The sequence below is a fragment of the Rhopilema esculentum genome, chromosome 17, assembly GCF_057945365.1.
Source record: "Rhopilema esculentum isolate cy_ngs chromosome 17, ASM5794536v1, whole genome shotgun sequence".
Lineage (NCBI taxonomy): Eukaryota > Metazoa > Cnidaria > Scyphozoa > Rhizostomeae > Rhizostomatidae > Rhopilema > Rhopilema esculentum.
The window spans coordinates 4410799-4428788 of NC_142831.1; the positions used below are offsets into that span (position 1 = coordinate 4410799).

A 17990-nucleotide genomic window follows, 5' to 3' on the forward strand; every position below is an offset into this window, starting at 1 on the left:
TCAATGTTTCAGTAATGACGTCATTCAAGCAATCGCGTATTGGCAGTGGAAATGTTCCATATCGGCTGCGTCTGAGCGATGCACATGGAATGAAGCACATGCGAAGTTGTGTAAGTGCCCATAGAGCTTAAACAGCGATTTTTCTCTACTGGTTTGAAGATTTGGAGCTTCTAATTTGGTTGAATCTTATTTTCAGGATCTCTTTGTATATGCCACACAATGTTAAGTAAACATAGATTATTTCTTACCTTAGATGGGACGATCTCTTTTAACCATTACATTAACCTTTTTAATGACGGATCACAAATATAGTTACCTTGTAGATAAATAAAGGTCGCAGGTAAATCCTTTATATCTACCCAAAACATATAGGAGCATTTTATTTAAGTTGTACTTGCCCCCTACTTTCAAGAAATTCCCACCTCTACCCGCAAAGTACCCCTTTTTCATGTACGTAAGTATAGGTTGCGTTTTGCATGAAAGTTAACATCTCGTGAACATATTAACCATTTGAATGACAGTTGGCATTTCATTTATATATCTATACTCGAGACAAATACCGTAAATCCTCGAAAACGCCCCCAAGCTCGAATAAGCCCCCCCCCCTCGAAAAAGCCCCTACCTAAAAAATCATTTTTGCAAATAAGCCCCCCTCGAATAAGCCACCCCTCCTCGACTAAGCCTCCATTGGCCTTATTCGAGGAAGGTATAATTGCAGAATAATGTCTTATTTAAGAAAGGACAATAGCTATACAGTATTACTTCCTTTGATTTGAAATCAAAAAACAAAAAAGCGACTTTTGTGATGACAAAAATTATAATATTTGTTAAATCTTCAGACTTTTTGAAATTTTTCAATGCATTTCATTGAGAAAATTGTGTTTTTATGTCGACCTTTGGGGAAATACTAAACTTTAAAATAAGCCCCCCTCGAATAAGCTCCCCCCTCGAGTAAGCCCCCTCTCGGATAAGCCCCCACCCAAAAATTCATTTTTGCAAATAAGCCCCCGGGGGCTTATTCGTAGATTTACGGTACATTTATACTCAAGACTAAGATTCAAAAGGAAAACCCTTTCAAAGCGTAAGAAAGGTTTCTATTACAGTGGGTACTTGCCCCCTACTTTGAAGAAATCCCCAATCTATTCGTGAAGTGTCCCTTTTTACAAGTTCTATGTTGTCCCACTACCATCCAGAACAGTTCTTCAAAGTAAAACACATTTAAATCCTTTCTGTTATATTGTGTTACAGATCCTTTTTAAACATAAACTGAGAAAAGTTGAAGAATAGATCCTTTTTACTTTCTAGGTAAAAAAACAAAGAGACGTAGGGGCTCTAACAGAAAAAGAGTTCGAAGAAAAGTGGATAAACTTTTTAATTGAACTAGAAAACGCTGATAGAGAGGTTGATCTGAACCATTTGTCTTTGCAAGAACCTTTTAATAGCAGAGTACATAATAATAGCTTACCGAAGTTAAAGACAGTAAAACCAATCTGGATTCCGCTTTTGGAGCTATGGCTCACGCCAGCAAAGGTAAGTCTTGTGTTTTGCCGCTTTTAGAGCTATGGCTCACGGCAACAAAGGTAAGGTGGCTCACGCCAGCAAAGGTAAATTCAAGCCGTAAGGTAACTTTGTTGGGTTGGGAGTAAGGTCATCAACGAAAGGATCACTACGCCATTGAAATAAAAACATGGAGCCTGATTATGCATACCTATACCTCTGTAACTAAATTTAAAGTTCTTTGACACTTATCTCGTTTGATTTGCCAGGCTTTGGTCTTCGAAAAGTATTGGGGGAAGCTGCTACTTGGCCGTCGAATTTTTAGCTCAGTAAGTAGAATTATTAAGGAACTTGTGATTTGTACAAACTGAAGGCCCGGGTGTGCATTTCACAAAACTATCGACGCCATCCGCGAAACACGTATTAATTCTGATTTATAAAATTATTTGACCTTGCATATAACGAAATTTTAGTTAGATTAAAAAACAAGACGGATTCAAGCTTTAAAAATCAGAGTTCCTTTTGTGCTCCAAAGTATCCATCTTTAAAAATCAAAGTTTCAATGGAATTCGGATGGAATATCATTGATATTCTTAATGGAATTAGAAAATATCTGTCCGCCTCGAGGTTTTCCGTGAATCAACTACTTAATTAATTGTCCTTTCTAGGACCCAGCTCCTCACATTCCGAGATGTACGCATTGCAAGCTCACAAGTTTATCCCAGGACAAAAAAGATGAACTGATGAAAAAGGTATTATAAAGTTTCAAATTATTTCCGTGAAATGCTTCATAACGATTTTTAAAAGTCATAGGAAAAGACGGATACAGAACGGATAAGATTGTTGCAATTTTCAACAAAAGGGAAATGCAAAACAGGTTTCGGGTCAATTAAGGTAGTAACTAGTTTCATGAAGAGAAAAAAATCATTTAGTGACAATCAGAATTTCCAAACAATTTTTCGGCGATACATAATTTAAAATTTGTTTGCAAAATGGCAAATACCGTAATGCCTCGAGCAATTGCCTACCTCAAATAATAGCCACCCTCGAATAAGCGCCCACCTCTCGAATAAGCGCCCATCCTTCAACCTTCAGAAACTAGGCTTATTCGAATTGTTAACGAAAACATAATTGGAAGGCAATTCAACAAGAAATATTAATGAACAACACGCTTTGCACCAAAATCTACATTTTAAACAAGCGTCCCCTCGATTAAGCGCCTCCCTCGAATAAGCGCCCACCCTGGAGCCTCAAAAATTAAAAAAGCGCCCGGGTGCTTATTCGAGGCATTACGGTATTTTATAAAATACTAAAGCTTTTCGTCTGACACTTTTCTGAGTATGAAGCGTAAGAGCATTAATCGAGATTTCTTATCTAAGAAAAATAGGAATCTCTAAGCTAGGAGATACCGATCATGTTCTGACGTTCTATACTCTGATAAATTTCAGGCGAAAAGCTTTAGTGCGTCATACAATGTTGTTTTTTTCAAATCCATAATTAAAATTTCTTTTGCTACACTTTCTGATAAAGACAGTGATAATGCTTCTCAGAATCATTGTTCATCACACAACTTCTAATCTATTCGTTTTGATCATCTGTTCGATATCTGGACTTCCAGCAACATTTTTAACATGTATAGTAAAAACAGGGTTGTACTGCAATCAAAATGACAACGGGAATGCTCTTTCGCAAAATGTTGCAAAAAATAATAGCAGAAGTAGACATGGCTGGTCTTTTGGCAATAACAAATGGGCTCCTGAGCTCCCTGAGCCCCCTAGCACCACATCCATGAATAAAAGTCTTCATCAAATCCACAATGTGGTTGTCTAATAAAGTTAGATTACCTTTTTCTCTGTAATCATTTCATATGCTAATAAAGGGAGTATTGTTATCATTTTTAGAATAAACTAGGCCACATGATTACAGGCAGTTTCCCCATCAAACCACTGTAATTTGGCCCCGGTTCGTCAACTTATAAACCAAGTCAAAAACAATAATCCGTAAGCAACTTTGAGTTCTTCCATTGGTCATATCTCAAAAAATCTGTAGATTTAAATAGTTTTGTACATTTAGAAGTATGTCGCCATGTTCTTTCTGCTAATGTGGTCAGAAATGGGAATTTCTAAAAATATTTTTTTTCATGACGTCATCAGTTCGCCACTCTATTGTCGTCATTCTTAGAACGCACTAGATGCACAGAGAAGATTAGAGCGATTGCGAGAAGCCTATAGACAACAAGATTTGAGAGAAATTGCAGAAATTAATGCCAAGCTAGCTGCATTCAAGAGGTCCGTGCGTAATTGTCAAACTAGAGGTAATTACATGATTTTATTTATCAGCCTCAAAACTCACTTTTTTTTGTTCAAAAATTTTCATGTCCATTATTTTGGTGCAGAGAACGTAAGGAGTTCTATACATACCAAAATAACATTATGTCAGAACTTTAAGTAAATGTTTTTCTCTTCGAAAGATTCGAAACAGTTGAGATCCGTTCTTCATGCTAAGGGCATGTTTGAGCTCTTTAAGCCAAAATCCTCTTTTTATTTTCTTTCTTATTTTTCGGTTTGGAGCTCAACATTCTCTTTTAGCTTCATTTTGGCTTGGTAACCTCTTTTCCAGGTAGACAGCATAATCATGAAAAAAGGCTTTGAAAAACGCCAGCTTACTTCCAGGGTGAAGTTTATTTGATAGAAGAGCAGGATTAGGGAAAATATGCTGAGAGCTAATGAGAACGAGTGACACGACCAGGGCAAAACTTGAACCCGGGCCCAGCGACTCTATAAGTCGTCCTGCCGTGCTCGGATCCCCAACCTAGATCTCTAGAGCAGGTAAATCGTAGTGTAATCATAATAATAATGATTTGTATCAATGCCTTTGCATAGGCCAGTTGGAACATCACGACACAAGTCAAAACACTCGAGCATATCACCAAGACAGTACACATAAACACAAGAATGTTACTCGCAAAGGGCAAGCAAATATTCCTAAAATTTTAACTGAACAAGAAGAGCCGCCATTTTCTAGATCGCCTTTTGCGGGAAGCACAACAAGTTCAGTGGACGGCTATTTTTCACTCGGTAGTGCTCAAGATGTGCAGTCTTCGAATGGCTACTTTCGTTTTGATGAGAGTAGAATCAACGAGGATCTGTCTTTATTAGAGGTAAGAGCTGACGCTTTTTCCAATTGATATTTATTACACTATTGTAAATCTCTGATGACTAGTCCGGTCTAGAGCTGTTGACAAGAGGGTAACTCGTGTGAGTTTGCTAGCACTTTGGAAAGTCCAGAAAAATGTTTACCTTTTCTCAAGCCAATGAGCCAGAAAAACGTCCGAGCCTCCCAGTCCCACAAGAAAACAATCTAAACAGGGTTAAGTTGAGTGGGTTGACTGAGATTCTTATGTTTTAATGGTATTCTCCACGGTCGTATTTTTGGGTTCTACTTACAACCAAGGGGTAGAGCCCCCAATATTTTAGCCCTGAAAACAAACGTTTGCAGAGTGTACCGAGTTCGAATATGCGCACATGTTGCCTCTTAACCCTCGCTCCCATGACTATGTCGGTTTGTACATGTTTGTAAATTACATCTCTACATTATTTCTAATATAGTCATTTCTATATACTTTAAAAAAAGTTTTGCCCCCCCCCCCATGTCAAAATGTCAACTACCCCCATGCTTACAACTGTTTTTGTTCATTCGCCAGAGGAAACAAAATTTTCTAACAAGGATCTTCCATTTGATTCCAATGCATTCCAATGCAATTTGCCGCATTTCCGCAGCGATTCGTTTGTTTTCTAGAACATCGAAAGGGGTGACAGCGTAAGTGCTGAAGATAACTCTGAGGAACTAAAACCAGTTCAGTTACCTGACTGGGTACAAGATTTCATTGACAAAAAGCGCAAAGCCCAGCTGGATTTAGAAGCAGCAAGGCAAATGCCACAAGAAGATATGCCAATACCAGTGTGGGTTGAATGCGTAGACGATGATGGTAACGTCACTGTGACTGCTGCAGAGATCAGCCTGCCTCCGCATGGAGCGGCTAGGTGTTTAGATAATACAGGTGTGCATCCAGCGTTATTTGCAAATCCTCTTTAGATTTTCGAAAGGTGTTACCTACAAACCTTTGAGAAAATGCCATGGGCTTTTTCCAGTTGTCCTTTGGAGATCTGGATTATTTCGAAAGTGGGATTATTAAGAAATGTTGAGTATTGCCTCATGCAAAGATATTTGTAAATTATACCTATTGCTAACAAACGCAGATTCGACAAGCACTTGTAGAAACTTCTGAGTGAATGTTTCTGTAAAAATGCGTATGTCATTAGCCATATACCCCTATAAGCAATTCATGTTTGATAGACTAGTTATACTCGGAGCACCCCGGAATGGTGTCAATCCAGAAGACATGCGTTACCGGACAGATCTCTCCAAAATTCTCCCGATCTGCAATACAAGGCTATGAATAAAGCAATAGTGATCCTTTCTTCTACTAGTATGTTAACTGTGACAGTGTTATATAATGCAAATTTTTGGTCATCAACAGCATCATTAATGGAAAAGCAAGCACCACGTCCAATTGGAATGGAGAGCAGAGAGTTGCCTAACGCCCAGATAACAGCATCATCTGAACAAGGCCCATATTACAGAGCTCACGAAGCTCGACTGAATAATAAGCCTAAAGGAAAGATTATCGGAGCATGGTGCCCGAAGAATCATGATAATTGCCAGTGGTTACAAATAGATATGGGGAAAGAAAGGAATGTGCAACAGATAGGGACACAGGTGGCTTATCCTGCTTGTCCTTCTTCCAGTCTGTATCATCTTGAAGCTTAATTCTTTTTCCCTAACCCACTGACCACATACCGATTGTATAAAATTTCTGTACTGAAATATGTTGCCTTTTTAAAGGCGTATTTATTCGGGCCACTTTTGCTCGACCCCTCTTTTACCCCCACGGTCCCTGGTCATCCTATAATCAACTCAGTTATTTGTTTGGTTTTACGGGTTTTTCAAGTTAGCTAAAACTCTCTATTTATCACGACATTACAGCTTCTTCTTGTTTCAAACTCCAGTCTAGTCAGTGCTTGAGAATATACCTTTGTCATCAAGCTTTCTTATCTGAATACCTTAGTATTTAGATTACTAGACTAGACTAGCTCATAAAAATAGAAACACCTTGTGAATTCTTTTGCATTTAAAGAAAGTGTTTCATCTAGGGAATGCCACTACTATCTGTAAGAAGACCAAAAGACAAAAGATGGGTTGAGTCATATGTTCTCTCACATAGCAGTGATGGTTTGAAGTGGAAGTATTACGAGGATGAAAATAACAACCCGAAGGTATTCATTTAATTAATATGCGATTTTATGAAACTCAATCTATCTTGAATTGAAGAATATACTAATTTTTCATTTGGGGTTGAGGAGGCATCGCCCAATCAACTATAAATTCTCACAGGAACTGCTGAAAAGGCAAAACACGCGGACCCCTTTAGAGAAAGGATGTTAAATGTACTTGGATGGCTGACTTCTATGATCATATTCGCTACCTTTCGCAAAGGAGACGAAAAAGTAAACAGCTTTACCAACCGCAGATTTGGTTAATTTTGTGACAAACCGTGTTTGCTTTTTATTTATCATCCAATGTAAAATTCAGCTTGTAATATTAACTGTTTGATCACTTGAACAATGCCCAAACCATTCAAACTTTCAAATTCATCGTGAAAACACAATTAACATCAAACTTCCCAATAATTCCAACTTCAAACAAGAAAAAAATATCTTTGTCCCCCTTTTCCCTATGGTCTTACCTTTGTAAAAGGAACTGAAGGAAACGGACACACCCGGAAAAAGAACAGTACGACTTTCGTAAGACTTTCAGCTTTGATTTCACTAGTATAGTTGTTATGAGAATTTTCCCTTTTTTAAAAACACTTTAATATTTAATCAGTTTTATGCCTTAAAACGTAAAGCCGGACGGTTTTAAGTTTCCACTCTGACTTTCCATGTCTTATACGAAAACCTGCTTGCTTTATGTTGTTTAGAACTGACAAATAACTTACTTGAATTTGGATCACTTGGCAGTAAAATAAAGTACTTATTCAGATATATGTGTACATCTCAAAATAACATCGTGCTTATCAAAAATTCTTAAACTTGTTAAGATGTATACTTGTTCAAAATTTCCATATTTGATAAAGTTTTTTCATACTTTCATAAAGCCGTACTGCTCTTTGTCCAGGATAGAAAAAATATTTCATGCTTGTTTCATGCCTCAATTTCATAGAAAATATTGTTATCGGTTTTGGCACTCCATCCTGTACCGCTCGGTTTACATTTCCCTGGGCTCTTTGAAACAGGCCGGTTTACGGTAATCTTCACCATTATTTTATCTAAAATTCTTGTTGCAGATTTTCATTGCAAATGTCGACTTAGAAAATACTGCGAAGAACTCGTTTGTCAGTGGACTGAAGACTCGATATTTGCGAATCCATCCAACATCTTGGAGCACTGGCATAGCTCTTCGTGTTGAGATTTACGTTGAAAAAGAAACTAAAGGTAAAAATATTTTAAGGCGTTGGTTTCTTTGAAGATTTTTCAAGGAACCCTGAACACCAAGAGTTTCTACTTGCAATTTCATCAAACGCTGAGAGCATTTTTTGCTAGAGCAAAAGCTCTCTCAGAAAAATTGTGATGGTTTTGTTATCCGATCCAGAGCTGCTTCACTGTCTACCATTAAGGCGTAAGGTATTCGACAAGTATCAACAGGAACTAGATTCTATAATACTGCTTTATTTGAATCTATCTTTGTAGATTAATTAAAATGGTGTAGAAAATGTTTTACCTTAAACTTGGAACTGGCCTACTATTTGAAAATCATACGGACAAGCTATAATTTTTAATTCTAAACAAAGCTTTTTAATTACTTCCATGAGTGTGACTAAATATGTTCACCCTTATTTCAGTCCCACTTTATAGCACCATTTTTGTCCAAAGTATCATTCCTCCTTATACATTTGCCTTGTGTACCTCTTTCAGGTAAAGAAGTTGAGACGAGGGATTCAGTCTCGTTGAGTGAAGCTGTCACTGAAAGTCTTGCTTCAGACGATGAAAGAGAAAGCTGTAGTGAAAACCACACAAGCGAAGAAAGCGATTCAGGCTCTGAGTACATCCTCCACGGTAGGAACCATGTGTTTTTTCTTTTACGCTGCTATATTGAGTCGACAACTTTACGGAAAAAAATTCACAGGAAGAAAACATATTTATGAAATTCTAACTACAATTCCTTTTTCTACAGATATTTATAAATGTTTAAAAATCCAATTATCTGGTAGTTATTGCTTTTACTGTAAACAATTATTGAAAACAATTTTTGTTAAACAATCAGGGATCAGTATAGAAACATCATTGAAAATTTGGTTTCTTTACTGATCTATACTGAAAGTATATGGTTTAAGTATTTTGGACTTGTCTCCTTCTCTCTTCTTCTAAAACGCTATTTTATTTCAGCTCGTTTTTAATATGAAAGTCCAATTATAAAGAAGGGACTTTTCTTTTATTTAGATCACTTAGATGATGAGGAAGACGACATTTGCAATGCTGATGAAGCCAAGAACCTATCAAATTCACTAAATGTAATTAAATCATCAGTGATACTTCTTGTTAACAATTCTCTATGAAATAACTGGAAAATGTCCTTCAATGCAGAGAGAGATTAAGCTGGATTTGCACCGTAGGGTTATAGGGGCCCGTGCTCAGCCCCCTTTTTAATAAATACTGAAACAGACCAACTTCTACTTCTTGCCAGTACTCTAAGAAATGTGTTAGAGAGAACATTTCACCCCTGCTCACCATTGAAGAATTGTTAGATTTTGAATTTAATCTTTTGGCTCTTTTATTTTTACATATTCATTACTTGGTATGCATAGAGTTATTTTTACTGGTTAGCAATATTGTTTCTTTGTCCTTTCATAGCACTTTATACTTGACCTCCACTTCCGACTTTGAAATTGCAAATGTAACATTTTGACGGTTTGATATATCGACGACTTTCTTGCAGTCCGCTGCCTACGTTGAAGAAGGGGAAAGGTTCTCTCAAGCTTCGAACGTCAAGGGCGTTGCTAGTGACGGGTTCCGTACACGGCTTAGCTCTTTCCGAGAATCAGCTCAATCGGCTTCATTCCAAACAGATAACGTCAAAGGTAATCACATAATATTCTCGACAGTAGCAGTCTTCGTAGTCCTGCCCTCTACTATCTATTCTCTCCTCTTGCTTCTACGAAACATCCGAAATGTAGATTTTGGGACACACTACGCTTATGAGGTGCTTTGATCTTGCTCTCAATGAGTCCACGCCTGTGTACAGTTCACATTTCTGGGAAAATTTCATCACAGAGAGCATTTGTTCTCAGCCAGCTCTGTTTATGACGTAAACCTTATAACCCCTGATCTACTTGCCTGCCAGTTTAGAACTGACACACATGGGAAGTGCCTGTTAAAAGGAACACCTTTCTTGACCCAATGACATATGTTCTTTTGCATGGCCTATTATTTTTCGACGTCGCATTTTGTCTCTTACCTATTGCCACCAGACGCGGATTTAAGCGGTAGGGATGAAGGGGGGGGGGGGAATATTAGATAATGGTTGGATTTTTGTGCCAGTGCCACACCATTCAGGTTTCTGGAAAGTTATGGAAACATCCGCTTAAAAAATCAGCTTTTAGATTAAAAGTGAAAAAGATAAGAAGATAAATAAAGTATATACTGCATTATTTTGCTACTACTACTGACCACCAAAAATAGCTTTCACCAAATAGAAGCAAAATCCACCGAATAGAAGCAAAATCCACCGAATAGCACAATAATTTGGGGTGGAGGGGTCGCACCCCCTACACCCCCTGGTGAATCCTTACTGAATGTCACCATGTACCTTTGTGATATCACATAGTATTTTAATTTTTAGAGGTGCTCGCATCCAATGAGGAAAGCATTTCAGAATCACCCAGGCACACCAAATCAAAGATTGGGTCTAAAATTAGAGTCGAGGAGTTTTTGAGTCAGCAGAGACCAGGAGACAGAAGAAGATTGACATTCCGTGCTATTGTAGGAAGATTAATGTCCATACCAAATATAAGCACTGGACTGACTCTAGATGCGGAGGAAGAGAAAGGTACTTGATATTTAGCATGAGTAAATTTATGTTTTCATACTACATACTACTATGCATAAATTATGCAGCATAATACAATCTACTTGACGTCAGTTACTGACCACCTATGCAATTTTACAGAGATGATCCCTCGAGAGGCAAAATCAATGACTACAGCAATAACATGAAAGCATGTTGTCGCAAATCTTCCGCTGGTTTTAATCTACTTCTGTGCAGAAATACAACAATCTAGAGAGGTCATCTTTGTAATTCTTAACTTATCTGAAAACTCAAATCCAACTAACTCAACACTCGACAAAACCTGTAGTATAATTAAAAGTTGTTAATAATCGTTACAATCAATACGCGCAAGTGCATTGTGCTTAATTAATTTCTAACGTAAAATGTTGTTTCCCCTGTCTATTTGTTATTGTCAAAAGTGCAAAAGGTTATATAAATTACTAGGCAACCAAACTGAAAGACTCAAAAAAAACAAACAACATTTAAAGTTAATACGACGCGCTTTTTCGCCCACATGTACCCAAAATAATTTATGCAACTAAATAACTATCTAAGAAACAAATTGCAAAATTTGCTTCAAGCACTTTTTACTATTGGCTGATTTATTTTTCCTTGAAGCTTGCAAATTGTTTTCTCTCCACTTAATCCATAACGAGTTCAGGTGTTTCTGCTATCAAGAGCTAAATTAAATCATTCGTGTTGCACAGGTTTTTCACATTTGACAGTTAATAATTTTTAATATGCCACATAAACATCGCATTTGTTTCTTCCTAAAGTGTGCTAAGGGGGAAAAGGGCTGTTTTGGGTTGTTGTTGATTTTTTCGTTAATAAATTGTTTTCGTTTTTATAGATGAGTTTCTTTCAAAGTACTGCATATTAAAAGATAGCCAGAAAATTCTGTTCTCAAGAGTCTTTCAAAAGGTTAGTTAAAAGCAGAGTTTATGTTGCTTTAGAAATTACCTTTCCTATTCTTCTCCAACTTGGTATTGTAAATGCATGTTTGCTGAAAATGATTATGCCTTAGAAAGATTAATCAATTTTTTCTCTTTTTGTCTAACCTCATCAACCTTGTGAATTATGAATTATCGCGATGTCATCTATCGCATAGTTGAGTTCTTTGCAGTACATATTTGATAATATTTAAAGCTTTATCATTATATAGAATAATATGAAAAAATCGAAAGGAACATCCAAGATTACAAAGAATCCTACCTACCCTATCATTTAGCTTTCAATTTTTTTTACGGTTATTGAAAACCGTTCTAATACTGAATGTCCCATACAGGGTTAGACAAGGGCTTCCTCGACCATTGTGTATGAAAATGGAAAATGCGATCATATCAAGAAATAGATCATCAAGAAATTATACCAGCTCTAAGCCAATTCCACGAGTTTGCGGTCGAGGTCAAGAAACATGTTGAGTGTCCCTTCTCCCTTCGAAGGTTGTCTCTTTCTGTAGTCAACCCTAACCCTATCCCTATCCCTAATCCTCTCCCTAACCCTCTCTCTAATCCTCTCCCTAACCTAACCCTATCCCTGTCCCTTACCCTCTCCCTAACCCCCTCTCTAACCTATCCCTAACCCAATCCCTAACCCTATCCTATCTCTAACCCTAAACCTATCCTTAACCCTATCCTTAACCCTTACCTTAACCCTGAGACTTGAAATAAAGCTACAATCGTTGTGTTTTTAATAGCTTGATCATGACTGTGATGGACTGATCGAGAAAGAGCAGCTAATGGGTGGTTTGGCAGCCTTGAACTTGAACTCTCTAAGAGACGCTGAAATGAACTACATCATGGAGGTTTGGAGAGAGATTACGTCAAAACTTCCATTGTAACATTAAAAATTTGTTTGGAATTTTCATTGTAAACATTTGCTTGGATTTTCCAGCTTAAAGCGTGTTGAATGTATTATTATGGTGGATAGGCCCAAAGTAGAACACGAGCAAAGTAGAACACGAATCCAGACTGTTCCCTCTCTTAAACTTTTTTCGAGTGGGTGGTATCAAGAGCGAGGTGATAACTTTAAAATTTGTGAATATGATTTTATTACCAGGAATTTAAGAAAAAAATTGCCAGTGGGGACATACCATCTCGCTTTTTTGACAAAATTCAGAGAAGTCATTCGAAAATGCAACTCTTGTCTTTCAAAATGACTTCCTAAAGAAATATCGTTTTTCACAACAAGATAAATTTGATAATTAGTTGTCCATAAAATTGATAATATCTGCATATCTGGTCAATTATCAATTGTTATTTTAAAGATGAAGTGAAAGTGGTTGATATGCTTATTTTAAAATGGATGAAGTCAATATACTTAGGCCTGTCCAAATTGATTTCATGTTTCGAAGGTGCTTTTCTTTCTGAATAATTTCTACGTTTATTCATATCAATATTCTTTACAAGGAATGCTATCTTGCTCTGTAACTAAACCTTTTTCTGCTTACATGAACAGCTAATTGACGTTTTCGACGAAACAATTAAAGAGGGTATTGACCAAAAGACCTTTAACGTCATCGCAGCTTTTGCAGATAGACTGAAACATGTCGAGTGAGTCGTTACATTTTGCATCATGTATATATCTGGCCATAAAAACTTATGCTTCGTTCCCTAGAAATTACATTCAATTCCTGTGCTTATTACCAACCAAAATTCTGTGGACTACTTCGTTCTGACTTCTAATAGACCGAACTGATTCTTAACCAACAGAGCTGATCATTAACAGAAGTTTTTCAACCAATCGCTTTTAGATCCTGCTTAACACTATTCGTTGTGCTGAGTTTTTCGCAGTTGCCTTCCACGGGGGGTGGGGGGGATGGGGGGAGCTCATAAGAGTATTAAAAACATTACCTTTATTTAGGCCTTGCTTAGTTTATAGGGAGCTTTGGATTGTTTTGATGGGCCTTTCAAAGCCAATACTTATACACCAAAAACGAACACTAATATGGCATAAAACATGTATTTTTTTTCTGCAGCGCATTTACAAGAGGCATGATCAGAGATACTAACTTTGCCACATTGTATTTACACGCACACAAAACGCGAGATTTGTTCGAGAAGATGCTCGATAAAGGCGAAACAACTATCAGTAGTGAGCAGTTCCTGATCGAACTCGAGGCTGGTGGCGTCAAGTCTGAGGCACAAAATCTCGTGCGCACATACACAGACGAGAAGAAACACTTGGACTTTCTTGACTTTGCAATCTACTTTCCACTGTTTCTACATACACATGAACAAATCATGTCAACACCATTGTAGAATTTTCCATTTTTGAAATATAGTACTTGAATTTTGCAACTTACTCAAACATCCGAGCATTACTTATCGTTGGAAACAAAGCTTTAGAATTGTCTTTAGGAGCAAAGTATCTCTCAATTGCACAGACCATTGCCCACTCTCTAACGTAAAGGACATTAGGAACCTATTCACAAATAGCTTATAGTTTGAATTCCGTAAAAACCCACATATTATAAGAACCATATGAAAAGGTGCGTAACTGGCAAAAAATCAATCTTAAGGTTTTTGAGTTTCTTTTAATTTTATGAGAGTTGTTATTGTATTGGCAAGCGTTTTACAAGAAATCCTTTTTAAGAATCAATATATTTATGTTCTAAAAACCCAAGAAGCCCATTTTGAAAGAATCAGAGGTAATCTAGGATTTTAAAAAACTTGTTTGGTTTTTTTACCTCTGTATTCTATTTTGTGTGCCTTTAGAATTTATCTCATTTTTCCGTTTGAAGCTCTTTTATGGTCAGTCACATCCCTTTTAAACCAATGCCATCAAAGCAGCCACGTAGCTGCAGGAGAGGGGACACGGGTGAGGGCTGTCCCCCCAAATGAAAATTTTGACAACAGCTTGCCTCCTCTGGCTACAGTTTTTCCAAATTATACTTTGAAAATTTGGCTTATTTATAATTCCATGATCTTGGTTTTGTCCAAATAAATCTGTTTGTTATATATCTGTTTTCTTGTTCTAAAGCCTGCCCCCCTCAGGTATGGTTCTTGCTCAAGTTTGCCCCCACCCCTAGCCAACACCTACAGCTACGTGGTTGCATCAAAGTGTAGAATATTTATTTTTTGTTAATTTTTACAGCACCAGGAGTTTAAGGCTGGAACTCGAAAAAAGGAGACCCACCATTAGTCATTAAAGTAAACATTTTAATGACTGATTAATTCTTTTTAGATTTATGACCGCTAATAGTACTTTGCTATTCAAATGAATTGACATAGTGTTATATACGGTAACATTTCTCATTTTCCTGATACTCGTCATTACAAATCAACTAATTTGAAGGTAACATAGCCAGTTATTATGGCAATAGTGCTCAATTTGCACAAAATTTTGCTATTTTCAAAACAGGAGCACCATACTTCGAATTTAATGTGCAAATTAGTCTGGCATCAATTACAATAATTATTTGATGTAATTAGGGGATACGGTAGAAGCCCGCATAAAAGAATCTAAGTTTTTGTCTGGCAGCCTGAGTAGGTTCTTAATTAACAGGTTGCTATTCTAAATTCCAGTCTAAAAGGTTCTTAACAAGCTCTTATATTCGTACAGGCCTTGCATACATTAACGATGTTTTCCACAGCAAGAATTCTAATGGACACACTTAAACCAGCTTTTTTATGTTAATTTTCAACTAATCTAATGAATTTGTGTTGTTAGATTGTCCACAATGCAATGCAACATGCCATAATCTGATTTACTCTAAGTTGGTTTAATTTGCCAGTGTGAATAGGGTGTAAAGATACCATTCTGATAACCTTTTTTCTTATTTATATATAAGAACCTTTCCAAATTTCAACCTCTTGGAGGTTCTTAATTATAGGGTTTAAAAGATTAGACATCAACCTCAAGTTCGTATAAAAACAGGTTCTTTTATGCGGGCTTCTACTGTATCTAAATTTTATTTGAAACTGGTGCAAAAAAACACGTCCATGCACAGGACATGCCGTAAATTCTTGAATTGGTCCCCCCTCGAAAAAGCCTCCCCTTCAAATAAGCCCCCTACTGCTATTTGATGATTTTTGCCATCTGAGGTTGCCTATGGCGTTTTATTGAATTACCACAAAAAATTCATAATTAACTACTTTTGGTAGTAATTAATGCTCATAAAGAAATTTCTACTAAAATAAACGAGGTCTTTTAATAATGTCTTCTTAATGTTTACAATAATTTTATGAGCCCCCCCTCGTATAAGCCCCCCTCGAAAAAGCCCTCATCCAAAAATATCAAAAAATAATAAGCTCCCAAGGGCTAATTCGAGGATTTACGGTACATAGGATAAGTGTAAGATACTCGGTGTAAATCTGACACAGAAGGTAGATAGTGAAAACAACTCAAGCAACTACTGTTGGTTTCGGATGAAGCTTTCGAGCGCACATTTCGTATTTCCGATGTGTATAGCTTAAAATGACGTCTGTGTTTAGAACAGGAGGGTTCTAAGTTGCAATTCCGAGTTTCATGTTTGATGTGATCATCAGGTAAAAATGATTTGACCTAGGCCAAATCAAAAGATAAAATTCGCTGAGGTTACATCCATTCTGCACCAGCGTCACGCCCTTTGACTACATTTATTTAATTCATCGCACCCTGAAGCCAAGATTTAGAGCAACAAAATTAAATGACTGATATATGTGAAAAATATGTGATAAAAATTTGTGTATTAACTCACCTTTCAATTTAAAACAGGGTAAAAAATATGTGATAAAAATTTGTGTATCAACTCAGCTGTCATTGTAAAACAGGGTAAAACTAATACAATAGACTTTTTATTCACTTTATTTAATGTTGGTTTACACAATAATAGCTAATAAACATCTAATTAACACCAACTTGTAACAATAACAATAAAACTAAGAAAAATCGTGATGTTTACAGGTATCCAATATTAGAAATAAATGGTCAGCATAGTCTGCGCGAGCAAGAAAGATGCGCTTGTTTAATTTTAGTTTTGAATGCATTACAATTTTCTGTCGACCGAATGTCTAATGGTATAGAATTCCACAATTCATTACATCTATAGGATAATGTATCTAGCCCATAAGCAACAGTGTTCGGCTTTTTTGTATAAACGATTGACTTTGTAAATTATATGCAACTTCATTTAACTGAAATATATAATTCATAAATACTGGATTTATGTTATTTAATGTTTTGTATATTTCTATTGCTAGTGGTTGGAGGTTCTTTTTGTATCCTAACATCATTTTATTGCGAGAGAATATTTCAAAGCTTAAATCAAAATCATTGTAAGCCACTTTCAGTGCTTTTTATGGATGCTTTTAATCAGCTTTCCAGATTTTCGGCTACAATACATCCATAAAAGAGGGCAATAGTTAAAGCTGGACGAAGAGCCCCCACCCCCTTCGATCGTAGCGAGCAATCACGCCCTTTGGAATTCATTACTTTATGAGGTAATTACCCCCCCCCCCCTCCCCATACACCCCATCGGTGCCACCACTCTGGTGCATGTCTGTAAACAGAAATAACACAGACTGACGAATGTTTTATCAAAAATTTGAGTGAATTTTGAAATGTCGGTTTCATTCCTAAGATAGCTAACATGAAGTACTTCGCCCTTGCAGCCTTTTTGTTGCTGTGATAAGCAGTTTTCATTGGATGTTCGAATAAAGCCGCTGTCTTATTTCAATGTTATTTGCAGAATGCAAACTTGTGACAGCCACAAAACTCGACAATCTCAACAAATCAGTGCTCATATAGTGATTTGTTGTAGCATGAAATGGTAATTTAACCGTTGTGGATTAACAGAAACAGCTTGCGTCAAGAAATGGCTAATAGGCCTATCGGTTTTGAAGGTCAAGATTTTTCGCAGCCAGAGCAAGTTGGTTATGGGTATCCGCCCATGAATGCCTCTGCAACCTATGGGACTGGCTATGGAGCTGCCTATCCACCCGCTGTGGGGCAACCCCAGTATCCACCGGTGGAAGCATACCCGATGCAAACACCCACCCCTCAACCATATATGCCTGATGATGGTTATAATAACCAGCAGTATAGGTAAGCATCGCAAATTATACCTATTTATGACTTTTTGGGATTGGCCTATATACCTGTGAGATGGGCATTGAAAATTAGTTTTCTATGCCACCCAGATGTATTGAATGACTAATGAAAGGAATTTCAAAGCTTCTTACACTTTGGAGGGCGAAACCATCGTCGAAACCTTTACTGTATTCACTAAACGCGTAAATCTAGCGACTCGCCTTGCAAATTGCTTGAATTGAAAGTTCAAAGAATGTTTTTATGACTTCTCCTATCGTTTCAAACGTTGTCATCGTTACAAGATATCTTATGAATGC

The 17990-nt window shown here is 37.0% G+C and overlaps 2 protein-coding genes across 2 annotated transcripts in view; both read left to right on the forward strand.

Annotated features, from left to right (window-relative positions):
• Positions 1 to 14: 14 nt before the first annotated feature.
• LOC135681808 (uncharacterized) lies at positions 15 to 14278 on the forward strand. The gene is made up of 17 exons (XM_065196435.2): positions 15 to 110; positions 1306 to 1530; positions 2166 to 2249; positions 3679 to 3811; positions 4380 to 4657; positions 5296 to 5557; positions 6038 to 6276; positions 6711 to 6833; positions 7904 to 8051; positions 8532 to 8672; positions 9057 to 9127; positions 9553 to 9694; positions 10456 to 10662; positions 11513 to 11583; positions 12359 to 12466; positions 13120 to 13214; positions 13640 to 14278. The coding sequence occupies exons 1-17, from the start codon at positions 15 to 17 to the stop codon at positions 13920 to 13922; spliced, it is 2706 nt and encodes a 901-aa protein (XP_065052507.2). The 3' UTR covers positions 13923 to 14278.
• Positions 14279 to 17265: 2987 nt separating this feature from the next.
• Positions 17266 to 17990, forward strand: part of LOC135695246 (anoctamin-4) — a 29508-nt gene continuing 28783 nt past the window's right edge. The window contains exon 1 of the mRNA XM_089113371.1: positions 17266 to 17688. Within this exon, the coding sequence (XP_088969497.1) occupies positions 17459 to 17688 (230 nt within the window). The 5' untranslated portion in view covers positions 17266 to 17458. The remainder of the gene's footprint in view (positions 17689 to 17990) is intronic.